The sequence below is a fragment of the Aquarana catesbeiana genome, linkage group LG09 (assembly GCF_042186555.1).
Source record: "Aquarana catesbeiana isolate 2022-GZ linkage group LG09, ASM4218655v1, whole genome shotgun sequence".
NCBI classification, from domain to species: domain Eukaryota; kingdom Metazoa; phylum Chordata; class Amphibia; order Anura; family Ranidae; genus Aquarana; species Aquarana catesbeiana.
The window spans coordinates 233,070,888-233,097,948 of NC_133332.1; the positions used below are offsets into that span (position 1 = coordinate 233,070,888).

At 45.5% G+C, this 27,061-nt stretch overlaps 1 protein-coding gene across 2 annotated transcripts in view; it reads left to right on the forward strand.

Moving 5' to 3' along the window:
* ABCA2 (ATP binding cassette subfamily A member 2) overlaps positions 1-27,061 on the forward strand; it is a 226,346-nt gene that overhangs the window by 117,530 nt on the left and 81,755 nt on the right. For both annotated transcript variants that reach the window (XM_073599942.1, XM_073599941.1), the window contains 6 exons: positions 2,265-2,372; positions 3,735-3,917; positions 10,088-10,306; positions 20,479-20,816; positions 22,263-22,422; positions 26,619-26,747. In XM_073599942.1, the coding sequence (XP_073456043.1) occupies positions 2,265-2,372; positions 3,735-3,917; positions 10,088-10,306; positions 20,479-20,816; positions 22,263-22,422; positions 26,619-26,747 (1,137 nt within the window). The remainder of the gene's footprint in view (positions 1-2,264; positions 2,373-3,734; positions 3,918-10,087; positions 10,307-20,478; positions 20,817-22,262; positions 22,423-26,618; positions 26,748-27,061) is intronic.

Consider the following 27,061-nt stretch of genomic DNA (forward strand, 5'->3'; position numbering starts at 1 on the left):
AGTTGAATGTTTAGATGAGCTTGGATGCATAAAAAATGAGAGTCTCCAGAACCCGTTCTGCTTTTACATAGCTAAAACAATTGAACTTCTTCCTTTCCTGGCACTTTACAGCAATTACAACTGATTTCAAATGCAATATTTTTTTCCTCCGAAAGCATCCTGAATTGTAACTTCTTCATGTGATGCCAACTACACAAACCCATATTGTGGTAGGAAACTGCCATCAAGTTGAGGTGAACCCGGCAGCCATTGGGGTTGATTTACTAAAATTGAAGAGTGCAAAATCTGGGTGCAGCTGTGCATGATAGCCAATCAGCTTCCAGGTTTTATTGTCAAGGCTTAATTTAGAAGCTGATTGGCCACCATGCACAGCTGCACCAGATTTTGCATTCTCCAGTTTTAGTAAATTAATCCCCCCATGTTCCGTATACATGGAGGCTTCAGGTATTGATAGGTCACCAATGGCAACCAGCAAAATCTGGAAAAGTGGGCATGGCCAAAACAAAATTGAAACCATTGAAAAAAAAAATCAACAATAAGGTTAGAGGTGGAAAAATTCAGAAATGTAAACTTGCTTTTTCAAAAGACATTACTTTTAGGTAGTTTAGGTTAGCATTCACCAAAAACTTTTTTTTTTAAATATCTAATGAGTAGTAAAACAAACTGCCATTTCCTCTTTTGGAACAAAATGCACTTGTCCTTTATTTTTCAGTACAGCTTACCACACGTGTTACAATCTGACTGCTCAGCCTCCTTTATGGTGGCCATGCAATATCAATATGTGGTTCAATCAAAAAGATCAAATTGTCATACAATTGAATTGCCATGACTTCCTTTCCAGTTGATTTAGACTGGATTCATGAATATGATCGTATTTCAATTGATCAGATTAAAAGACTGCATGATGGAAACACAGATGCCATTGATAACTTATGCTCATATCTTCAAACTGTCAATCGAAATTCGCTTTCCCATATGGGTCATATTGATTGAATAGGTTGTCAACTATAAATCAAGTATACTTATCAGAAGAGATCAGTTGGAGAAAGTAACTGATCGTTTATCAAAGCTGCATAACCACCATTAGGTCTACCAACAAGTATGTAGCACAGGGGCTTGTCTGGTTGCATTCAAATTGTTTAAATAGTTACGTTTTGGTAGATCTCAGGTATCTCTAGTAGTTTGAAAAATCTTTTTCTGCACTAAACTTAAAGCAGTACTACATTAAAAAATTGAAGTACCGCTGGTTTGCGCCCTCCCCCTCAGCTTGTAACTGAGTTGCAACTTTTTTGTGTGGGGGGGTAGGTATCGATTATTACGCCTAGGTGCAAATGACGCCTCAGGCCCCATCCCCTCGTCTCATGTTCCAGGAGGCTACAGGACCATTCCAAGAGCTCTGCACAAGCTCACACACGTGAAGTGAGGAGCCAGCTGAGGTTCCTCAAGAAAACACTGCCAGTTCCCATATCCAAGATGATGGTGCCGAGGACCTGCAGTGGTAAGAACTGGCTGCAGGAAGACAGCGCTGAACTCCAAGCACTGGGAAGTACTTGATTTTTAACAGTCAGCTGGCACAAAAAAACCCCCATAAAATTCCTCTTTAAAGCAGAACTTCACCCAATAGAGGAAGTTCCACTCTTCCTCCTTCTCTCCCCCACCCCCTTCCTTGACATTTGGCACATATTTTTTTGGGGGCGGGAGTCGGTACCTGGGTTTGGAAGTTGGGCCCTCTCTTGTTCTTTTGAAGCCTTCTGAGACATGTCACAGGACCCAGAAAGCTGTGGGACCAGTCGGATGGCTCACGCATTCACAGTGAGCAGCTGGATTTGAAACCACAAGCAGTCACATCCGGCTGCCCACACTTGGTATGCTGGCGGCCAAAGCCCAGTGAAGAAACAGGACACTGCTGGATCCTGGGACAGGTGTCTTATTTATTAAAAGTCAGCAGCTGCAGTTTTTGTAGTTGACTTTTAATTATTAAAAATATAACTGAAGCACCTCTTTAAGGATGAGTAGTGATGAAAAAATATCAGAGGGCTTAACCAATTAATTTTTTGTCCATGTAGCTGAGGGTGTGGTGGAGATGCGTACTTTGCCTACATACTTTGTGCTAAAAGGTGACCATTTTTCCCATCTCAGAAAATAACTTGGAATGCCGTTAGTACTAATTTTAGGTATTTCCCTTGTGCAGAGAGATCTCATCACTTTATCATAAAGTACCTCCATGTACAGGCTCTGATCACCATGTGATATTTCTCTTCCAGGTCTACCATCTGCTCTTCAGCTCCTCGTACCTGTCTTCTGATGACCTGCCAGCCAGGAACCCTTGGGATGCAGCCACCACAGCAGGGGGACAGATCCTCAATCTCCAGGTGAGTATCAACCCACATTCTATTTTTTATGGACAAATTCTCATACAATTCCAGACAACTGAACTGTTTCGGGGACATATCATAGTTCCATCATTGAACTGCCTACAGTGATATTATGATTGAATTCTTGGCAGCCTTCCTTTTATTATAAGATACATTTTTTGTGTAAGAGTCTTAACATCACTCTATAGAGAACTGTGTGACCTATAAAGTGCTCCCTCGTTGTGTAAAAGGCTACTGCCAAGTACATTAGCCAAATTTAAACGTGATATAAACACTACGACTGGCTTTCTTTGGACCTTGATGTGTATCTAAACCCAAAAAGTGACGTTTAATACATTTAGTCCTTAGATGTGGTGGCTGCATTTGTCTTTTTTTAAGCTAAGAACCTTTTCAGTAGGTACAGAAGATATTTGTTAAGTGGTTCTGAAGCCTAAACATTTTTTACCTTAATGCCTTACCTGCATTAAGGTAAACAAAATTTAAGTAGCAGTATCGCCCCCTCACCCCTTTTATACTTACCTAAGCCCTCACTCAATCCAGAGCTGTGGCCGTTTGTAGCAGCAGACTTTAAATGAAATTGCATTAAATCCTGTGACAAATAAGTGGGGGGCTGGGTTGAGCCACACTATCTGTGTCTATGAACATGGGCAGTGTAGCACAGGATTGAGTCCACAGGAGATGCTCCCATAACAAGGGCATTCTATGGGGGCACTCAGGAGGGAGGAGGAGCCAGAAGCATTGGCAGGGAACCTGAGAAGAGCAGGTGCAGGCCACTCTTTGCAATTCCATTGCATAGAGCAGGTAAGTATAGGGCCTCATGCACACTGGACGCTTTGGCTATCTCTCCTAGATGCCTTTCCTCCGGGCAGATTGTGTATTGGCAGAAAAAATGCTTGCTGCTTGTTTTAAGCCTACATTTCTGGTCTGGGGTTTAACACTGCTTTAAAAATAACCACATTAAAGGGTCAGTCCACCTAAAACTGAAACTCCTGTTTTTAGTAGATACTGGAAAGTTAAACTACCGGACTGCTTCCTGTATATCTTGGTGGCTCTTTTGGTGAGAGCTCTGCACTGTGACCAACTGCTATGACCATTATGATGGGTTTCCATTCTTGCTGCTGTATTTTTGCCTTTATTTTATATTATGTAGAATTTTAACAGGGGGAGCTGGAACACAAAAAGGTAGAGAAGAGCACCCATAATTCCCAAGTGGACTGCAGCAGAGTCAGAAATTATGGAAGTGATATCATAAAAGAATCCAGGGCTAACCCAGCCCACCAATCTCCACTTTACAGATTGAACTTGTTGCTTGTAATGTCATATTTTTCAAGTCTTAGTTGAATTGTTATGTTATTCTAGGGGAACATTTTAGGAAAATTGAAATCTTTCCCAGAAGGTTTGATCCACAAGGCTCTGCGAGATCCCAGAAAGTCTGCACATAGACTGGCTCTGCTCCGCCTCCTGACTCTGGCCCTTGGCCTTGCGATCCCCAATACATCTTCTGACCGCTATGATCCTCAGGCTATGGTGAAAGAGTTGGAGGTAGGGATTGCAAACTGAATTTACTGTATATGTAATATTGTCTAAAAGGTTTGTTCGGTAACTAATTCAGAAGCAGTGGGGTAGAGCAAGATGCGGTAACAGTAGTGCTACAGCAGTAACCTTTTCCTTTCAGATATTCAAAGCAAGGAAGGGGGGGAGGGAGTCCTTGCTCTGTCACATTCAGCTAGGTGTGTAATTTTCAGAGTTTTAATTGCAGATCTCTCTAAACAGGCTTTTTTTAGCTTAGCAGTTAAAATTAACCTGGGAAATGTGAAAGACTACAGAACATCATATTTTGAGTAGAAATACACATATGAGGGACCAAATCAGTGTCCTCTGTTTCAGTGGTTGAAAACCTTTCGAACCACACAGATCACTAGTCTCACAATTTTAATTCCTGTGGACCACTAACATGAATTTTACATGCCTTATACACACAGTGCTCCGGGTCTCTGCCCCCCTCCCCCTGGATCACACTGCTGCCTTATACACACAATGCTCCGGCTCTCTGTCCCCCTCCCCCTGGATCACACTGCTGCCTTATACACACAATGCTCCGGCTCTCTGTCCCTCTCCCCCTGGATCTCACTGCTGCCTTACACACACAATGCTGTGGCTCTCTGTCCCCCTCCCCCTGGATCACACTGCTGCCTTATACACACAATGCTCCGGCTCTCTGTCCCTCTCCCCCTGGATCACACTGCTGCCTTATACACACAATGCTCCGGCTCTCTGTCCCTCTCCCCCTGGATCACACTGCTGCCTTATACTCACAATGCTCCGGCTCTCTGTCCCTCTCCCCCTGGATCTCACTGCTGCCTTATACACACAATGCTGTGGCTCTCTGTCCCCCTCCCCCTGGATCACACTGCTGCCTTATACACACAACGCTCCGGCTCTCTGTCCCCCCCCCCCCCCCCCCGGATCTCACTGCTGCCTTATACACACAATGCTCTGGCTCTCTGTCCCCCTCCCCCTGGATCACACTGCTGCCTTTATACACACAGTGCTCCGGCTCTCTGAAGTCAGTATTGACTGTTAGTGAGAATAACAATGCAAACAACATTGGGCGGTTTACATCTACCACAATGTTGATTTGCGGCAGAACCCCTGAGAACTACCAAAATTTTCTCGGACCACTGCTTGGCGACCGCTGCTCTATTTGATTCCTGTCCCTGAGCGTCTATCCAAGCTGACCAGACCTTATCAGTTTTTTTAGGGAACAATATCTACTCTCGTAGGTTAACTTCTACAAAGTCAGTACAATGTTAATAGCGTTTCTTTAGGAAGATAAAGTAGGAGTGGGGAGTTTCCGCAGCGCAATTTCTAGTCTTGCATAAGCAATTATACCCAGTAGGAAGAGTAACAGATCAGGTCTCAAAGCAAGATCACACATATAATTAAAAGTATCAGACACTCATTCCCAGAATGGGTGAATCAAAGGGCAGGACCAGGGCCACTGATGAGCCAGTACAACTGGCCCTGTTATACCCTGCCCGGCCATCAGGGGGCCCCGGACAATCTGACAGCAGAATGCTTGTAGAATAAAAAAATTAATACGATTCTCCAACCAGCGAGCAGTACTCTGCTTCGACTTAATTGCAGGCTTTTTTTTTACTTTCTGGGTCCCTCTGTAGATGTTCTTGTGGGTGTGTGGGAGGGAATATTTCTGGTTTCGGGTGGAAGGTCACCTGTGCGGCCGCCGCATGTCAGTGCTGGCTCAAGTCCCGGCCAGCCTTCCCTGGCGGAGTGATTTATTTCTCTCCACTCATTCATGGGGAATCTCCCGCTGTGTTATGGAGCTGGGGTCTGAACTATTCGGCGGCCATCCACTCACTGTAACAAAGCCCTATCTCCTAAACTGTGATAGACAGAACACTGATTCAATGCCGGGAAATTGAATCAGTGTTCTGTTTATCACGGTCTAGGAGGCAGGGCTTTATTACAGTGAGTGGATGGCCGCCGAACAGTTCAGACCCCAGCTCCATAACACAGCGGGAAATACCCACTCTGTGTTATCAGGGTGCTGACAAGGCTGCAGTTGGGCACAGTGAGGCTGCAGTTGGGCACAGTGAGGCTGCATCGATGGGCACAGTGAGGCTGCATCGATGGGCACGGATGAGGCTGCATTGATGGGCACAGTGAGGCTGCATTGATGTGCACTGACGAGGCTGCAGATGGGCACAGTGAGGCTGCTTTGGTGGGCATTGGTGAGGCTGCATTGATCTCTTGTATCATGTCTGCAGACTCTGACTATCTCTTGTATCACCACAGTATTTCTTTTGGCTAATCAAACTTATAACTGGCTGGAGAAAGATAGATATTACTTGAAGACAAACTTGCACTTTGTTTCAAGGCGGGGTGTGGGAAGGGGCCAAGGGTAGGGCCAGGGTGGGACTGAAGGAGGGACCAGGGGTGGGGCTGAAGTGGGCCCCATCAGGTAGGCTGTATGGGGCCCCGTGATTTATATCAGCGGCCCCGGGCAGGACCTTACCATGTGCATGAAAGTGCCAGTAGAGGAACTATATCTTGTGCATGGAGAGTTTAAGTGAGTGTAAATATTAGCCAGGTGTTGCAGAATATAATAAGCCCTGTGGAGAAACTTTAACTATATGAACAAGTCCCTGGCAGATATCATAGAGGTAACATAGGTGGAAATACAGTTATCCCAGTCTTCTTAAGAAAGCTCCCTCCTCCACCGCTCATAGGTCAGTCAACTTGGTGGCATGGGCTACTGAAAGACTAAGGTAGAGGGAGGACAGCCTATCACATGCGAGGTGAGCAGGCATTCAACAAGATCAGACTCCAGAACAATGGGTTTAGGGAATTTGGCAGTGACTGCATGACGCAGCTGTTGATACAGAGAATCTTTTATTTCCAAATCCAACAATAAAAACCTGTTTCTTTTCCTAACTCTTGCTTCTAAACTTGTCAGGAAGTCGAGGTCTGACGCCTAACATCCAAGCCTGTCTGACACCCTGCATCACCCAACACCTTCCTTTCCAACCAATCTGTCTTAAATAGAACTTCTGGCAATGACGTCATGACACTACCACCACATGACTCAGACTTGTTTTGCAGTATTGTATGCCAGTCAAGGCTGTATTAAAGGGGTTGTAAACCCTCGTGTTTTTTCACCTTAATGCATCCTATGCATTAAGATAAAAAAACACCTGGCAGTCACCGGCCCCCCAGCCCCCCCATTTTACTTACCTGAGCCCCTTCATCTCTTTGGTGGGGACGTGCTGTCCCTCTCTCCACGGGGTCCCGGCTCTTGATCGGATAGATTGATAGCAGCGCAACCATTGGCTCCCACTGCTGTCAATCAAATCCAATGAGGCAGGCACCGGGGGGGCGGGGCCGAGTCTGGCATTCATGTCTGTGGACGCAAATGCTGGACTCGGGAGCGCGCCCGAAAGTTAACCCCCTCAGGAGAGCGCTTCTCGTAGGGGGTTATCTGATAAAAGGAGGAGCCACGAGAGCCACCGAGGGACCCCAGAAGAGGATGTTCGGGGCCACTCTGTGCAAAATGAGCTGCACAGTGGAGGTACAGTGGGAACGGAAAGTATTCAGACCCCCTTGAATTTTTCACTCTTTGTTATATTGCAGCCATTTGCTAAAATCATTTAAGTTCATTTTTTTTCCTCCATTAATGTACACACAGCACCCCATATTGACAGAAAAACACAGAATTGTTGACATTTTTGCAGATTTATTAAAAAAGAAAAACTGAAATATCACATGGTCCTAAGTATTTAGACCCTTTGCTGTGACACTCATATATTTAACTCAGGTGCTGTCCATTTCTTCTGATCATCCTTGAGATGGTTCTACACCTTCATTTGAGTCCAGCTGTGTTTGATTATACTGATTGGACTTGATTAGGAAAGCCACACACCTGTCTATATAAGACCTTAGAGCTCACAGTGCATGTCAGAGCAAATGAGAATCATGAGGTCAAAGGAACTGCCTGAAGAGCTCAGAGACAGAATTGTGGAAAGGCACAGATCTGCCCAAGGTTACAAAAAAATTTCTGCTGCACTTAAGGTTCCTAAGAGCACAGTGGCCTCCATAATCCTTAAATGGAGGACGTTTGGGACGACCAGAACCCTTCCTAGAGCTGGCCGTCCGGCCAAACTGAGCTATCGGGGGAGGAGAGCCTTGGTGAGAGAGGTAAAGAAGAACCCAAAGATCACTGTGGCTGAGCTCCAGAGATGCAGTCCGGAGATGGGAGAAAGTTGTAGAAAGTCAACCATCACTGCAGCCCCCACCAGTCGGGGCTTTATGGCAGAATGGCCCGACGGAAGCCTCTCCTCAGTGCAAGACACATGAAAGCCCGCATGGAGTTTGCTAAAAAACACCTGAAGGACTCCAAGATGGTAAGAAATAAGATTCTCTGGTCTGATGAGACCAAGATAGAACCACTTTTTGGCTTTAATTCTAAGCGGTATGTGTGGAGAATACCAGGCACTGCTCATCACCTGTCCAATACAGTCCCAACAGTGAAGCATGGTGGTGGCAGCATCATGCTGTGGGGGTGTTTTTCAGCTGCAGGGACAGGAAGACTGGTTGCAATCGAGGGAAAGATGAATGCGGCCATGTACAGGGACATCCTGGATTAAAACCTTCTCCAGAGTGCTCAGGACCTCAGACTGGGCTGAAGGTTTACCTTCCAACAAGACAATGATCCTAAGCACACAGCTAAAATAACGAAGGAGTGGCTTCACAACAACTCTGTGACTGTTCTTGAATGGCCCAGCTGGAGCCCTGACCTAAACCCAATTGAGCATCTCTGGAGAGACCTAAAAATGGCTGTCCACCAACGTTTACCATCCAACCTGACAGAACTGGAGAGGATCTGCAAGGACAAATGGCAGAGGATCCCCAAATCCAGGTGTGAAAAACTTGTTGCATCTTTCCCAAAAAGACTCATGGCTGTATTAGATCAAAAGGGTGCTTCTACTAAATACTGAGCAAAGGGTCTGAATACTTAGAATACTTAGTATATTTCAGTTTTTTTTTATAAATCTGCAAAAATGTCAACAATTCTGTGTTTTTGTCAATATGGGGTGCTGTGTGTACATTAATGAGGAAAAAAAATGAACTTAAATGATTTTAGCAAATGGCTGCAATATAACAAAGAGTGAAAAATGTAAGGGGGTCTGAATACTTTCTGTCCCCACTGTAAGTATGATATGTTTGTTATTTAAAAAACGAAGAAAAAAAAGGCCCTTTACAATCACTTTAAACCCTCTGAATTTTTTTGTTTAGCACATTGATTACGATAAATTAAACATTCCTCAGTAAACTAGTCATTAAAAATCTTACCCCCGCACTTGCCGTTTACAATTTTCACTGCTGCTGACATCTGCTCTTTCGGTACTGCTTCCCTGAACTTCCAGTTGTCACAGGAAGGAGTTAACAGTGAACAGTGCAGTCTTCAGTCAGTCTGTTAGCTTAGTGAAGGGAGGAGCATGAGAGTGCCTTGCCATCCTAGGCTATAGGGCTGTGCAATTCCCTTGATGCACGTAGTGTGGGTATACACAACTCTAGTCCGTGCATGTAAAGGTGGCGCCATAGGATACTGCAAGACAAAGAAGCCACCCTGGAACAGGAAACCTGGGGCAGTGGTCATGGTATCAGTTTAAACAGGAACATAGGAAAGGATTAAAAGATACAAAATACAGAGTAGGTAACTAAATCAGTTGCTAAAAGTGCTTAAAAACTGCCCCTTACTACGCTCACACACAATACCTTCTCCTATCTGCAGTGTTTAGTAAGTCGCCCTGCTTCATGGGACATGTAGTCCCAGAGGGAGGTGACATCAATGGTATGTTACAGGTGTCTGATGACAATTTAGAAGTTAATAGTGTTATTTTACTGTAAATGTTTCACCAATTTAAAAGAATATAAAGGCCAAAAGAAATAAAAATGTGAAAGGAGAGCTGGGGGGTATTCGGAATGGCATAAAGCAGATTTTATGCTGAAGATCTGCTCTGAGCCGGGGTGATAATCAGATATACAGATGACCACAAGAGGCAACATTTACAAATGTGATTATGAAATATTTAAATAAAACTATGGCAAGAAAAATGTGAATATCAAATATTACTTTCATGCAAATGTTACAATATTTATTTCAATTGGTCTCCCTAACTGTCTTGTACCAGGAGATTCTTTTCACTCCAGCAGCCCTGGAATCTATTACATGTGAAGGGAGTTTGGATGAGCTGAGTAATATCCTTGGAGTGTCGAAGGCAAAGAGACCCTTACTAACATCTTATAGGAGTATTATATGTGTTGAGAATGAGCCAACACGTATGGAGCATTTCAAGGAACTGGCTGGGGAGCTGAAGGAACAATTGGATGTCCGTAAAACCGTCAGCCAAGTAAGTTTTCAACTTTCAGCAGAAACACTTTTACCTTTTCAACTGAAAGTAATACTAAAGTCTTTTTTCTTCGTTAAAAATAAGAAATATGTTATACTTACCTGCTGTGTGCTGTGGTTTTGCCCAGAACAGCCCGGGTCCTCCTTCTCTGGTCCCTCTTTGGCTTTCCTGGCTCCTCCCTCCTGTTGAGTGCCCCCACAGCAAGCAGCTTGCTATGGGGGAAACCCGAGCCGCAGCTACCTGTGTGTATTCAGACATGGAGACGCGGCACCGCCCCACCCTATTTCTCTAATCATTGGCTCACTGACTTTGATTGACAGCAGCAGGAGCCAATTGCATTGCCCTGCTGTCTCAGCCAATGATGAGGAGGGGAGTCCTGGACAGCTGGGTCTCTCGTGCAACATCGCTGGATCTAGATGGGGCGGAGCTGGGGGAGCTGCACACAGAAGATTTTTTTATTTTGATGCATAGAGTGCATTAAGATAAAAAACCTTCTGCCTTTACATCCACTTTAAGACTGCTCATAGATAAGTCAGTTGTGTGAACAAGCAGATTCCATTTCCCTTCAACAATGTTTGTCAGCTGGCTGACAATCTATCTGCAGACAAAACAAATTTCTTGTTTTTGAGTAGATTGTGGGATGTTAGAACTTCTGCTAGGCTTTTACTACTGCCTGTGACGTTGTTGGAGAGATTACCCCTCACTTTCTGTCCCGGTGACAACAGACAACCTTCTCACCTTACTGTGGTTCAGGAAATGGAAGGTGTAAAGCAGTATTATGTAAAGGAAAGTCACTGATCTTAAAGCGGAACTAAACCCTATAGGCAGGCACAGTGTACTTTCTTAGAGTGGTTGTAAACCCACATGAAAAAAAAGACCTGCAAGACAAAGGCATAATGAGCTAGTATGCATAACATAGCATACTAGCTCATTATGTAATACTCACCTGAGATTGAAGCCCCCCTGTGGTCCCCATACACAGCACCGGCCGGTGACATTTCTCCCCGGAGTTACTTCCGGGTATCTCTGCTGCGGCACTGTGATTGGCCGGAGCTGCGATGACGTCATTCCCGCACATGCGCGCGGAAGCACCCGGTAACGGCACACTAACTAAAGCAGATGGCACGTACATGCCATTGCTTCATTGCACATTTGCCAATGACGTTAAGCCTTACTATAGGCTTACCTGTAGCAAAAAGTGGGTTGTAAGGGTTTACAACCACTTTAACTGCTCGTCCACAGTGGCATTGGTTGGCAAGGAAGTCAAGAGGAACATGGTTCCTCTATGGTTTTCTGGGTCATTGGGGAAGCTATCCAATTGGATGCTGCCGCCCCATGTAACTCTGGCAGCCATCTTGGGTAAGGCAGAGCCTATTTAAGGCCCTGGCTCCCAGACTTGACACGCATTTTTGCACGTGGATAGAGTAGGGACAGGCACCTGCCTGGTATGGACAGAACTAGCAGCAGGGAAAGGTTCTTGATGAGGAGGGAAAGCGTAGGGCTTGCAACTTCTCTGGACATCATCCTGCTTGGGCACGAGACAGCCAGGCTGCATTCTGTCCTTCCTTCGGCTTGGCTGAAACCTGCTCTCTACACGCTGCTGTCCTGTGAGTGTTCTCGGGTTGGGTTGTCTTCCCAGTGGGTTTATTGTGAACCAGTGGCAGCCTGTAATGCAGGGGCGCCCTTCCTATTCTATGCGTCCGACCCCCTAATCTACATGCGAGGCGCCGGACGCATGGACTTTTTATTTAAGCATGTGATTGAAGCCAGAGGCTCTAATAGGCTTCACAAAAGGGTGGGCTCGGGGCACAGAGCACTGCACCCTGAGCCCACCCAGTTGTGTGACAACAGCAAATGAAAATTTGCTATTGTCTTCCTCAGTCTCCTCCCGGCCAATCAGGAAGCAGGTCATGAGACCCGTCACCCGATTGACCGAAAGGAAAAGCGCTCCTATTGGCCGCCTAGGAAGAGGAGGGAGGAGATGCACAGCAGAAGCCGCCATGATGTGTGAATGTGGGGCAGGTGACCGACCGGACTGGGGGGTGCCGGGGTGACCCACCAGTACCACCAGCCCCCACTGTTGTGAACTGTCTGTGCATTATTTCCATACAAGTTCTTTCATTACACTTGGACTATGTGTGTTATTGCCGTTGCACCCCACCTACAACCCTTCTATACTTTACAACCAAGGAAACTGCTATCTTAGCCTCTGTTTGGTCTGCAGTTGCCATGGTGCTACACATGTGACCAGCTATGACCTCAGCCATTTGATGGCTTGACAGTTGATGGTTGAGGGCACAAGCAACTGTGACCGTTTTCATTCATGGTATGCCTTGAATGTAACTGTTTTGGGAAAATAGGATTTTTTAAAACAGCTTACCTGTAAAATCCTTTTCTTTCGAAGGACATCACGGGACACAGAGCCACAGTAATTACTGATGGGTTATATAGGGTATCACTGGTGATTGGACACTGGCACACCCTATCAGAAAGTTCAACCCCCTATATAATCCCTCCCCTTGCAGGGATACCTCAGTTCTGTAGCCAAGCAATATAGTGTATTAGAAGAGGGGCGGGACCTCTGTGTCCCGTGATGTCCTTCGAAAGAAAAGGATTTTACAGGTAAGCTGTTTTAAAAAATCCTATTTTCCTTCTCGAACATCACGGGACACAGAGCCACAGTAATTACTGATGGGATGTCCCAGAGCAATGCTACCTGAGGGGGGGGGGACCACGACCAAGTAGGGTGCAATCAGACCTGAGGACCCTGTACCGCTGCCTGCAGCACACTACGCCCAAAGGCGATATCCTCATGCCTTCTCACATCCACCTGATAGAATCTGGTGAATGTATGAACTAAAGACCAGGTTGCGGCCTTGCAGATCTGAGCCATCGAGGCCTGGTGTTGCACTGCCCAAGAAGCACCAATAGCCCTTGTGGAATGTGCCTTGATCTGAAACGGAGGAATCTTCTGTTTCAAACCATAAGATTGAATGATCAATTGTCGAATCCATTTAGAAATGGTAGCTTTTGATGCTGCCTGTCCTCTATTGGGACCCTCTGGCAGCACGAACAAAACATCCGTTTTGTGAATCTGAGCAGCTGCCTCGAGATAGGCCTTGACTGCTCTTACTACATTCAATGAATGTAGTGATCTCTCTTCCGGAGAACAGGGATCTGGAAAAAAGGAAGGCAGAACAATGTCTTGGTTTAAATGAAAATCAGAAACCACCTTCGATAAAAAACTAGGATGAGGGTGCAGTACCACTCTATCCTTGTGTATAATCAAATAAGGCTCCTTACAGGAAAGGGCTGCTAATTCTGAAACTCTTCTAGCAGAAGAGAAGGCCACCAGAAAAATTAACTTCCTTGTCAACAAGACCAAAGGAATCTGACTTATTGGTTCAAAAGGCTGTTTCTGTAACACAGCCAGGACCAAGTTCAAGTCCCAGAGGTTTAGGGGCGTTTTAACCGGAGGATTAAGACGCATCACCCCCTGCATAAAGTTTCGGACCAAAGAATGCGAAGCAAGTGGCCGTTGAAATAATACTGATAAAGCCGAGACCTGGCCCTTGATGGTACTCAAGGCCAGCTTCATCTCTAATCCTAATTGTAGAAAATCAAGAATTCTACCTATGACATATTTCCTGGGATGCCAACCTCTGGATTCACACCAGGATACATAAGCTTTCCAGACTCTATGATAAATCAGACTGGAAGCTGGCTTCCTTGCATTAATTAAGGTAGATATGACAGGACCTGAAAGCCCACAACTCTTCAGAACGTGGGTCTCAATAGCCAAACCGTCAAATTTAGCATTTGTAAGGCAGGATGGAACACTGGACCTTGAGATAACAGGTCTGGGCGTACCGGTAGGGTCCACTATTTCTGCATACCAAGTCCTTCTGGGCCACCAGAAGTATCGACTTCCTTTCCTGCCTGATCCTGCGAAGGAGTCGTGGCAGTAGCAGAATAGGCGGGAATGCGTAAATCAGTGAGAACTGATGCCACGGAATCACCAACGCATCCGTCCCACATGCAAGAGGATCCCTCGTCCTTGACACAAATCTGTCTAACTTTTTGTTGAATCGGGATGCAAAGAGATCTACATCTGGGACCCCCCATTTTTGGCATATGGCCCAAAAGACGTCGGGGTGTAGAGACCATTCCCCTGGGAGTAACTGCTGGCGACTTAGATAGTCCGCCTGCCAGTTCTCTATCCCTGGAATAAAAACTGCCGATATGCATGGCACATGCATCTCTTCCCAGACTAAGATCTGGTTCACCTCCTTTTGAGCAGCTCGGCTCCGGGTGCCTCCCTGATGATTGACATAAGCCACTGCTGTGGCATTGTTGTACTGGATCCTGACCGGGCAGCCCTGTAACCTGAGAGTCCAGGCTTTTAGGGCTAGATATACCGCCCGGATCTCCAGAATGTTAATGGGTAAGGTCCTCTCTGTCTTGGACCATATCCCCTGAACCGCAGACTGTTCCAGAACTGCTCCCCAACCTGACAGACTGGCATCTGTTGTTACCACCGTCCAGGTAACCGGTAGAAAGGATTTCCCCTTCTGCAGGTTTTCGGGAATGAGCCACCAATTGAGGCTCTGACGCACCGAATGAGACAGGTGCATCGGAAAGTCTAATGCCTGAACCTTCTTGTTCCAGGTCGACAGAATACTGTGTTGCAGCATTCTTGAATGAAACTGAGCATAGGGAACTGCTTCGAATGAAGACACCATCTTCCCTAGGAGCCTCATACAAAGGCGGACAGAAGGACCCTTCTTGGTCCTGACTGCCAGAATCGGCTCCCTTAAAGCCGTGATCTTTGCTTGAGGTAGAAATACTTTCTCCTGGCTTGTATCTATGATCAGACCTAAGTACTCCAGTCTTCTTACTGGTTTTAGGAAAGATTTTTCTAGGTTGAGGATCCAACCTAGGTGTTCCAGATACTTGACCGTGGATCTCAAGTTCCCGTTCAAGGAGGCTACCGACCAGTCTATCAATAGCAGGTCGTCTAGGTTTGCTATGACAGCTATACCCTGAGCCCTTAGTCTGGCCAGAGGAGGGGCCAAGACCTTTGTGAACACCCGAGGTGCAGTGGCTATCCCAAAAGGCAGATCCACAAACTGGAAATGGCACCCTCCTACCTCGAAGCGCAGAAACTTCTGATGAGCAGGAAAAATGGGCACATGCAGATATGCATCTCTGATGTCTATTGATGCCAGAAATTCTCCTCCCTGCAGGGTGGAGACTACTGTCCGGATTGATTCCATGCGGAAGGACTGAATCCTTAGGAATCGGTTCAAATCCCTTAAATCCAGAATGGGTCTGACATCCCCATTTGGTTTTTGAACCGTAAAAAGGTTGGAATAGAAGCCCAATCCCTGGTCCTTTGCGGGAACCATCATAATGACCTCCTGCGACAAAAGTCACTCTAACGCTAGAAGGAGCGACTGCTTCTTCTCTGGGTCTCTGGGGACACTTGATCTGAGGAACCGAGGAGAGGGAAATTCCTGAAACTCCAGCTTGTACCCTAAGGTTACCATGGAGATTACCCATCTGTCCTGGAAGTCCTCCTGCCAGAGCTCTGAGAACTGTCGCAGTCTTCCCCCCCCACTCGATCGAGCGGGGGAGCCCCTTCATGAAGACGTCTTAGTGTTTTGCCTAGTAGGCTTCTTCCCCCAGGATTTCTTTTGTTCCTGGGGTTGACTCTTGCTTCTGAACCCAGACGGAGGAGGCCGTCGAGACTGCCTGGAGGCTGAAGCCCCTGGCGCTGGGGAAAGAGTCCGTTTGAAGCAGGGACGCTTACTCTTCTTCTTGACAGGTAAGAGAGTACTTTTCCCACCAGAGATTTTCTTGATATAGTCATCCAAGTCATCTCCAAACAACCTTGCACCACGAAATGGAAACCCAGCCAGCAGCTTCTTACATGGTGCTTCGGCTGACCAATTTTTCAACCATAGGATTCTACGTATATGCACCAACCCCAGTGAGAGACGAGAGGTTTTCACGATAGAATCTCTGATGGCGTCAACAACATAACATAAGGCCGCTGGAAGGTTAGCAAACCCCTGGGCCTGTTGTTCAGGTAATACTTTGATGACCTGTTTAACATGGTCTCTTACGTATTGACAGACTCCAATCGCTGCTACTGCAGGTTGAGCCACTGAACCTGCTAAGGAGAAAACATCCTTCAATAGGGATTCCATCTTTTTATCCAACGGATCCCTGAGCATCTGAGCATTGTCTACAGGACAAGTCAGATTATTATTTACGGAGGAAATGGCGGCATCAATGGCCGGTATTCCCCACATTTTAACAAGCTTTTCTTCCATCGGATAAAGTGTTGAAAACTTTCTCGGTGGAAAAAAACGTTTGTCTGGGTGATCCCACTCAGAATAAATGAGCTTTTCAAGTAAATTATGAACAGGAAAAGCCTGTGCTGCTTGGGAAGGTTTCAGTGACCCCAAAGTAGAAAAGGGTTCTTTAACTGATTCAGGTACGGGCAACTTAAATGTGGAGCGGGCCAATCCAGTAAGGATCTGCACTAAGACTTTCTCCTCTTGGGAAGTCGCAGAGGGTCCCTCTCCACCTGATTCCTCCGAAGAGGAATCATCCGTCCCATTCTAAAACTCTGAAAGGGATTCATCTCCTTTATCCCTGAGCTCCTCTTCCTGAGGGTCCTGGGAAACAGAGGAAGGCCTAGTGCGTTTTCTTCCACTGAGTGAAGCTGTAATCACGGCCATTAATCTTTCCTCTAAACCATTAATGGTTGAGGAAAAACCCTCTTGTGTAATGTATACAGGGGCTGAAGTGCCGGAGGCAGGTGTAGCCCCTGACCCCAACGGCTCTCCCTGGCTAGCCGTCCCTGGCCCCTCAGGGGGGGAGGATGCTGCAGACAGGGGGCCCTCAGAACCTGAACGAGATCCCCTAGTGTCTCTGGTTCTAGGGGTGTTTGAACCTCTTCTACCCATAGTGCAAAGCAACAAGGTGGAGGTATCACAAATGAACACTGCCCGCTGAGCGATGTAGTCTGGCTAAAAGCCCTGATACCCACTGCTCAGTCTGGTGTTACCTTAGTAAATGCTGCCTAGGAGAATGCCTATGTTCCACCTTACTTGCGACCGTCAGCTCTGTGTCCCTTTCAAAGGCTGTGTGCTCCTGTACAGAGTGCTTTAATAGCCTACAGCTGGCCTGAGTGGGAGTCTAAGCACCTGTGCTGACGTCCCGCCCCCCCCCCTCTATCGCCCCCCCCCCTCGAATTTCGAAAAAACGAGCGCTTCCCGCGCTGGCCGACCCTCCGGAAATAGCATGGAGGAAGGCTGGGGGAGGGGGAGGAGGGAGAGAGGCTGGTAGTGAAAGCCTAAAAACGGCAATAGCGGCGGAGCCCGAGCGGTATAACCGCTTTCTACACCCCTGTGGCCTCCCCCTAGCCTGGGGGGACATCAAATCTGAGAAATCCCCCCCCCCCCCCCCCTATCGATCTTACCTTGAGGCCTGGAGACGCTGTGAAGCATGAACACTGAGACAGACATCAGCATGACAAGTTATGTGCTCTTGGCAGCCCCCGGTGGTCACAATAGGCATAGCATGCATTTACCTTAAAGGAGAAAACCTACTAGAATTAGAAAATTCTGTGGAATCTACTCTTACCTTATCCAGCCGCAGGGTTCAGTTTACACAGACCCAATCTTCACCTCTCATGGTGGGCTCCATTTAGAAAACCGTCAGACTGGGGCCCCCTACGAATAGGGGGATCTTGCAGTTCTGGACCTGTAAAGCACCCTGCTAGAAATTAGGCTAGAAAACCATTTTCTAATATGCGGGGTCCAGCTCTCTAAAAAGAAAAGCGTTACAGGTAAAACCTCGTTTCTTCGGACACGAGGCCCGGGTACCATCCAATTCGGCCACGAAAGGACACTTTGAATGGATCCGGTCTGCCTGGCTTGCCCCAGTATAGGATATAGAATCTTCCCCTTTGGAGCTCAGCACAGGACATCTTTACACGTCCATGGCGGAAATACACTCTACTGTGGACTCAGAAAACAATACTTAAGATGGCGCTGCCTAACCCCTGGAAACAAGTTTTTTAAAGTTTCTTTAAACAGATCTACACTTGTCATCACCTCATGTTATACCACACTGGAGGATTTAATCATGAAACCCACAGAGCGATGTTATTAATCAGATCCAGTCTTCATGTGACCACTGGTGGATGTTGATTCTCGGTGTCCTCAAGAGATCCAGGTCGCAATCAGTTCCTAAGGAACCCAGGCTCATATGACCTCCTTACCGTGTCCGGTAAGCGCATATAACTACTGGTTTGGCGATTATTGGTGCTTGTGGGAACCACTTCAGCGTTTTTCTTCCAAGATCAATTGCTTGGTTTATGAGATTATAAGGACAATTTATTTACTATTTGTGCTGCACTAATTTCGTTTTACACGTCCATCACCAAGACACTGGCGTAAAAACTGAGGTATCCCTGCAAGGGGGAGGGATTATATAGGGGGTTGAACTTTCTGATAGGGTGTGCCAGTGTCCAATCACCAGTGATACCCTATATAACCCATCAGTAATTACTGTGGCTCTGTGTCCCGTGATGTTTGAGAAAGAAATCATTATTGGATGGGTTTAGTTGCTCTTTAAAGCAAACCTGTGTTTTGCCCATTCGGGGAAAAGCAACAGGTTTGCGTTAATCCCTCTCCCCTCTCCTGTATATACTTATCTTTTTTTCATTCCCATGCTGCTCGGTTTAGCACAAAGGAATATTGGGTATTTCCAGGTTTAGAAGACAATGTGACTGTGGGCCAATCGGCACTGTCATACTTACAAGTCCAATTCCCTATGTAAGGTACATCTCTGGTGACTTGTAACTTACACTGGACTTTACTTTTGTGCTTGGAGGCTGAATGGAACAGAGTGTGAGCAAAGGAAGAAACATGCACTATATTACCAATTGTGTATTGTGACGCCTGCCTTTACACACACATGAACTTTAATGAAATCCCAGTCTTAGTCTGTGGGGTTCAATATTGAGCTGGCCCACCCTTTACAGCTATAACAGCTTTAACTCTTCTGGGAAGGATGTCCACAAGGTTTAGGAGTGTGTCTATGGGAATGTTTGACCATTCTTCCAAAAGCGCATTGGTGAGGTCAGACGCTGATGTGGACGAGAAGGCCTGGCTTGCAGTCTCCACTGTAATTCATCCCAAAGGTGTTCTATCGGGTTGAGGTCAGGACTAGTCAAGTTCCACCACCACAACAGTAACATCAGTCTGTATTTGCAGTATTACTGTTTGATCCTGTATTCTCTGATCCTCTTTTTCTTCCACTATCCCCAATCCATCTGCTGATAGAACAGAGCTTTGGGGGCAAGCTGCACATGCTCAGTTTGGTGTGTATTGCTAGAGAGTTTTTTTTTCTGGGAGGGTGCATGTGATCAGCACTGTCCAGAGGGTCAGGGGTCCTGCAGCCTCATAAGACAGTCAGAGTAGAATGAAAACTCCTCCTACAAGCTTTAACTAGACACTTATAGAAATGATAAGACTGCTATATACTGCTGATGAGAAAAGGTATTTAGCAGTTTATATTTGCTAAAAAAAAATTGCATTTCCATGTTCTGTGTACTGTGGGAGGCCAGATATAGTGAATGCAGGGTCCTGGGTTTAGTAACACTTTAAGTTTATGACCCACATGTGGCATGTAAGGTCATAAATAGCTTGTGCCCCTTAAATGGGATGCTTTTTAATCCAACTCTTTTCTTTTTCACATTGTTAAAGGCGTTGTAAGCAAGTGTTTTCACTCCTCCTTTCCACCAGGTTATAGCCACAAAAAAAGAGAACTACATAGTGCTTTAATATTCCAAAAGACAATTTATTAATGCCCAATTCACAAATAATTAACTCACACTTAAATGTGCATGAGCTCACTACTTGTTCTCAACCCCAAAATATATTTGCCAATATTCTGCCACTACTAAATACCACACTTCTGGGTTCTGTCCGGTGTGATGATGTCAGCCAAAAGCTCCACCCCAACTTGTTTCTTCACAGGATCACGTGACTTGGGAATCTTGTTTTTATACTGGGTTTTGAATCAGCAGCACAAAAAAGGGGTTTTGGAATTTGTCATAATTTTGTTTTAAATGAGCCTCTGTTGTATTACAGCTTCGCCTGGATGAGGTAAATGCCACTGAAACCCAGCACAGGCTGCGCTCTCTCCTGGAGGATCTGCTTCAAGTAGAGAAGATCCTAAAGGATGTGGATATCCTCTCAGCACTGGCCAAGCTGTTACCGAAGGGGGCCTGCGCTAGCAAGAGTGCCCCAACGCCTATCAATTCTACCAGCTGGAATTTCAACTCCACTGGCAGTTCGAACTCTACAGCAGAGGGTGAGGATGGCAAGACCCAGGAGCGTGAACCAGATGAAGAAAACCCACGTAGCCAATTCTCAGCCTTTGTCCAGCTATGGGCTGGCCTGCAGCCCATTCTATGTGGCATCAACCGGTCAGTGCCAGATATATTAATTTGTAACAAGGGTGTGTGTTCTATATCAGGAACGTGACAATGATACTGTATTTCTTAACTGCGATAACATCATTATTCATAACTTCATAACCTCATCATAACTTCAAATGTACATTTACCTTTGCTCCATGGAAAAAAAAAGAAAAAATTCCCTGAGGAGTCATCATCCTCTAGGTTTATGCTGAAAAATGTATGTTGCAATGTTAATCCACGTTTCCCTATCCAAATATGTCAACATATCCATATACCTCTGGGACCAAAGGTTACACTGCCCAAGTCTGCTGCTGCTCCCTACAGGCATCAGAATCCTGCTCATGTATCGGGCTTGGCAATAAAAAAAAAGCTGGCTATTGTCCTCTATGGCCGGGCTTGGTACAAGACCAGCCTTTTCGAGACTTTATTTCCATGGTAACTGGTTGCCGTTGTGTTTTTGAACTGCTGTCAAAGTGGCTCTAAAGGCTGAAGGTTTTTTTACCTCAATACATTCTCTGTACAGTTCTCCCCAGCCCCCCTTATACTAACCTGAGCCCGATCTCGATCCAGCGATGTGCATGAGAGCAGAGGATCTCTCGGCTCTCTCCCACCTCATTGGGTTAGACACGGCAGCAGAAGCCAATGGCTCCCACTGCTGTCGATCACAACCACTGAGGGTGCAGTGGACAGGGCGAAGCCCTCTCTGTGTGTCTTATGGAGCTAGCCCACACAAGTTCCTCCATAGCAAGTGGCTTGCTCTGGGGGCACTCAGCAGGGGGGAGGAGCCAGGAGTGCTGGCGGGTGACTCGAGAAGAGGTAGATTGGGGCTGCTCTGTGCAAAACGATTGCACAGAGCAGGTAAGTATAACATATTTTTTTTTAAATAAACCTTAATACTTTACAAGGGTGGGATCCTAGACTTCTCTTTTAAAGGTGCACTTATCCTTTGATTTGTGATGTATATCACATCCTTCCATATTTATGTACCTGTGGAACTCTCAGGTGTGGTAAACCGTTCATAAAGTTTGGTACACGCAAGTAGAATTTTGTTTGAACAAAGTCGTTAATTAAAGCATTCTTCCTTTGCAATATTGAGCCAACTTATTTCGTTCAACATGGTATATGAATGGAATCCCAGACATATTAAACCAATTTCATTACAATATGTATGATTTTTAAAACCACATTTACAGTTAGAATTTCATCCACTCAAAAAAAAAACTTTCATTCTGCAATTTTGAGTTTTCTTGTCTGTATGGTCCAAAAACTAATGTTGATTTGACCCCACTAACCATTAGAAAATTCCACAAAAGTTCCAAAATCAATCTTTTTCAAACAAAATTCTACTTGTTTGTACCCACCATAACAGTATAGAGCAAAGACTTTTAATAAAAAAAAATAATCTAGCATCATCTTTACAACAAGCTTCTTTTTTTTTGATGGGTCCTTTAGAACTATCGAGCCGGAAGCCCTAAAGCAGGGAAACATGAGCTCTTTGGGATTCACCAATAAGGAACAGAGAAACTTGGGGCTCCTCGTACACCTGATGACCAGCAATCCCAAGATCCTTTACTCTCCAGTGGGGACAGAAGTTGACAAAGTTATTCGGAAGGTGGGTATATTAACAGTCTCATAAACTGTATGTATTGGTTTCCTGAAAGATACTGCAAGTCATTTTGGGGATGGTTGAGTTTACTTTGCACGAATACGTATTTCTCTATCTATCGCCATCACCCCTTAGAGAACTTAAAAAGTCTAAGGGCTATTCTCTATCTATCGCCATCACCCCTTAGAGAACTTAAAAAGTCTAAGGGCTATTCTCTATCTATCGCCATCACCTCTTAGAGAACTTAAAAAGTCTAAGGGCTATTCTCTATCTATCGCCATCACCCCTTAGAGAACTTAAAAAGTCTAAGGGCTATTTACGGCATAAGGGATTGGAGCACGCACTCATATTCAGTGACTACCTCTGCCTGGACGCTCCTTCCGGACAAGTAAAGGCCTTGGCTGGGCTATAGCCACCCGCTTTCCCTTGCTTACTATCTGGTAAGCGTGTTTTTTATCTGGTGATGGCACTGCTAAGAATATAGCTCACCCGGGTGTCGTTTGTTTGAAATGTACTTCAATATTCTGGATCATACAACGTACTGCTGACTTGCATTTTTAGATAGCGCAGCTTTCCCTTTCCAAAACTATACAAGTAGGCCTTGTCAGTGCCTACAGAAAGGTAATGTTTTTAATGTTAAATGCTAAGTTCACCTTTTTTTTTTTCTTTTTCTAAATTCCAGCTCCCCTACGTACCAATATAGCATTATTGTACTTATTTTGCAAAAATAAAACAGCTTTCCATTGATTTTACATCAGCTTACCTCAATCTCTTCATAGCTGTTTAACCACTTGCTGCCCGCCCATCGTCAAATGACGGCTGGGCGTTGCGGCTCTCGTTCTGGGTGGACGTCATATGACGCGCGCCCCTGGGGGTGCCTTGTTGCTAGGACAGGGAGCGACCCTGATCTGTGGAAAGAACCATGGCCACGCTGTTTAACCATGTGATCGGCTTTTGTCCAATCACAGCCGGTCACATGTAAACACGGAGATGCCGGTAACCGGCGCTCCTCGCCTCACACTGACAGAGTGTGAGGAGAGAAAAGAAAAGTCCTGGACGGCCGCACACCACTGAAGGCATTTTTATTGATGTATTAAAATCCAATACAGTCACTTCATATGCAAAAGAAACAGGGAGAAGCAGCTAACGTGTTTCACACCGTGTAGTGGTGCTTAATCATAGCTATGATTAAGCACTACTACATGGTGTGAAACGCATTAGCTGCTTCTCCCTGTTTCTTTTGCATATGAAGTCACTGTATTGGATTTTAATACATCAATAAAGAGGCCTTCAGCCGTGTTCGGCCGTCCAGGACTTTTCTTTTCCTTCCAAGTTTGTGCAGAGCCAGCACCTGCGAGTTTATAATAGGGCAGGTGTTTCTAAAGGTCTGGAGCTTTTGGAGCTGCAATCTTCTCCCACATTGTGAGGAGAGGAGAGCTGATCAGCGGCATCTCCTCACAGGGGACAGCTAGGTATGTAATCAGGGCACTGATCATCAGTGCCCTGATTACAATTAAGTGCCCACCCACCAGTGTCAGCAATGATTGCCCACCACTGCCACAACCAGTGCCCACAATTGCCACCAATCTGTGCCAGCAATCAGTGCCCACAAGTGCCAGCAATCAGTGGCCATTAGTGATGCCAGTCAGTGGTGGCTATCAGTTCTGCCCATCAGTGCCGTACATCAGTGCTGCCTATCTGTGCCCACCAGTGCCGCCTATCTGTGCCCACCAGTGCCGCCTATCTGTGCCCACCAGTGCCGCCTATCTGTGCCCACCAGTGCTGCCTATCTGTGCCCAATGCCCACCAGTGCCGCCTATCAGTGCTCATCAGTGCCACCTATCAGTGCCCATAAGTGTGGCATATTCTTGCCTCATCAGTGCCCATAAGTGCTACCTCATTAGTGCCCATAAGTGCCACCTCATCAGTGCCCATAAGTGCCACCTCATCAGTGCCACCTCTCAGTGCCCATAAGTGCCACCTCTCAGTGCCCATAAGTGCCACCTCTCAGTGCCCATAAGTGCCACCTCTCAGTGCCCATAAGTGCCACCTCTCAGTGCCCATAAGTGCCACCTCATCAGTGCCCATAAGTGCCACCTTTCAGTGCCCATCAGTACTGCCTCATCAGCGCCCATCAGTGAAGGAGAAAAATTACTTATTTAGAAAATTTACTGACAGAAACTAAGAAAAACTTTTTTTTTTTTCAAAATTTTTTGGTCCTTTTTTTTTCCTAAAAAAAAAAAAAAAAAAAAAAAAAACCCAGGAGTGATTAAATACCACCAAAAGAAATATCTATTTGTGTGAAGAAAATGATAACAATTTCACATGGTTACAGTGTAGCATGACCGCGCAATTGTGATTCAAATTGTGAAAGCTGAAAAATGGCCTGGGAAGGAAGGGGGTATAAGTGCCCGGTATTGAGGTAGTTAAACATACTGCTTGATTACTTCTGCCTTACTTCCTGAACAGACTTTAGGTCATAACACAGGAAGGAGTTGACCAGCTGAGGGTGCATGCAGGTTGTGTGCTAATGAGGTCAGCTGGTCAATTCCTTCCTGTGTCATGACTTAAAGTCTGTTCAGGAAGTAAGGCAGAAGTAATGGAGAAGTGTGTTCAAACAGCTATGAAGAGAGTGAGGTAAGCTGATATGGAATTAATGGAAAGCTGTTTTATTTTTGCAAAATAAGTACAATATTGGTACGTAGGGGAGCTGAAATTTATTAAAATAAAAAGGTGAACTTAGCCTTTAAAGTAGAACCTCGTTCTTCTTTTAAAATTGGGGCTAGAGTGGGGATAGTTTAAGCCTCTGTCAGGCCTCTGTTACCATATGTATACCATTTAGTTACCCCCCTGTAGTTCATGGACCAACCCAACCCAACAAAGGTTCTTACCCTCCTGCTCTCTATCCAAAATGAAGGGGAAAAAAAAATCATCAGGGGTTTCACTATTGATCATGAAATGGCTTGCCTAGCGTTTTAAAATGTTCTAGCCATCAGAGCTTATAGCTTTTGAGTTTCCATTTTCAGGAACAAAAAATGTGTTGCAGATGTTGACCATAGTGCTGAGATAATAAAAGTGTCACCTGCTCATTCAAAGAATAGCCTCATACCTGTTACACCATAAAAGATATTTCGTTCAAAGTTCAGTGACATAATGATGCAATAATCCAGTTTATGAGACAGTTGTTCATTATTCTGGAATAGAATGGCAGGGTTATAACTTTCTCAAGATCAAGGGTCTGGCTCCAGGGCTGTCGCACTCCTCTTTCCTTCCTTGGTGAGTCACTGACCCAGAACATGTACCCACCCACTGTCAGTGTGATTCCTGTCACATATGTGCTACTGGCAAGCACATATTTGTTCTGGGTTGGCAGCTCATTAAGCAGTGAAAGAAAACCAGCATAGAGATAAATATGCTGCTATCCTTCTTGTAAAAATTGTAGCAGCCTGGCTGTCTCTTGTTCCAATACTTTCTAAATTGATGACCTGGAGCAAGCATGCAGCCAGTGAAGTCCGACTGAAATCAGAACTCCTGATCAACGGGCTTGCTCTAGGGGAGTGACTCAAAGTATTGAAGCCATTGGATTAGCATGATAAAGAGGAGATGTCAGCAAAGGCATCTTTGAAAGTGGTTGTCAACCTCAGACATGAAATATGAACAAAGCATATCTGTTTATAGTGTGTACGTGTCTCAATTAAGAGTGCTAAGTGTCATTTCTGCTGCCTCTTTCCTCTGCTACCAGCATGAGTCACTTCTGACAAGTTTCCTGACACCAAGAGAGAAATGGTGACAGGTGGAGGCCCTCCAGCACACAGTCTGTGACCGATAGCCTCAGATCTGTTCTGTGTGCTGTGTGAAGAGGGGTGTCCCTTCCCTCCAGTCAGCTGTCAGAGCTCTTCTCACTGAGCTCTGCAGTGTGTAATTTCAGCTCTCTGACCCTTTTTTTCTGACAGCTAAGACAAGCTTTATAAATTGTGGACTTCAAATTGATGCGGAGAAGACTGCAGATAGATACAACTTATGTAGGATGATTTGTTTCAACTCTGTGTATAATCTGAGAACAGTCACTTCACTGACTATATGTAAGGAGTTACAACCACTTTATTCTCTCGGTCCATATGAGCTGCCATAGCCTGTGATAATATCTTCCCTGGTTCCCAGGCCACAGTAATATCATTGATCCTTCTTTTTCCATTTAACAGGCAAATGAGACGTTTGCATTTGTGGGCAATGTGACTCAGTATGCCAGGATGTGGATGAACATTTCAGCAGAGATCCGCAGCCTTCTGGAAGACGGCGTGCTGCAACAGCGCATTCAGTGGTTGCAACAGGTGAGCAAACATTACTAAGCTCCTAAGGATCACCTTATTCCATTATTTTGACATTGAAAAAGTCTCAGACGCCGCAGTGATCTGCTTTTAAAGTGTAACAGCAGGCAAAATAATAAAATGACTTCTATGCTGCAGTCTGTCACTAGAATTAGACCAGCTTTTTGTTTTTCTGAGTCCACCATAGCAAAGTTTCATTACCTTTTGAGCCTGCCGGTTTTTCCATTATTTCTCCACTTCCTGTAATGGGGTGACAACGATGTTTCTTCTGCAGTAAAATCACATGGCAGCGATGTCACCCTGTAGACTGAGCTATC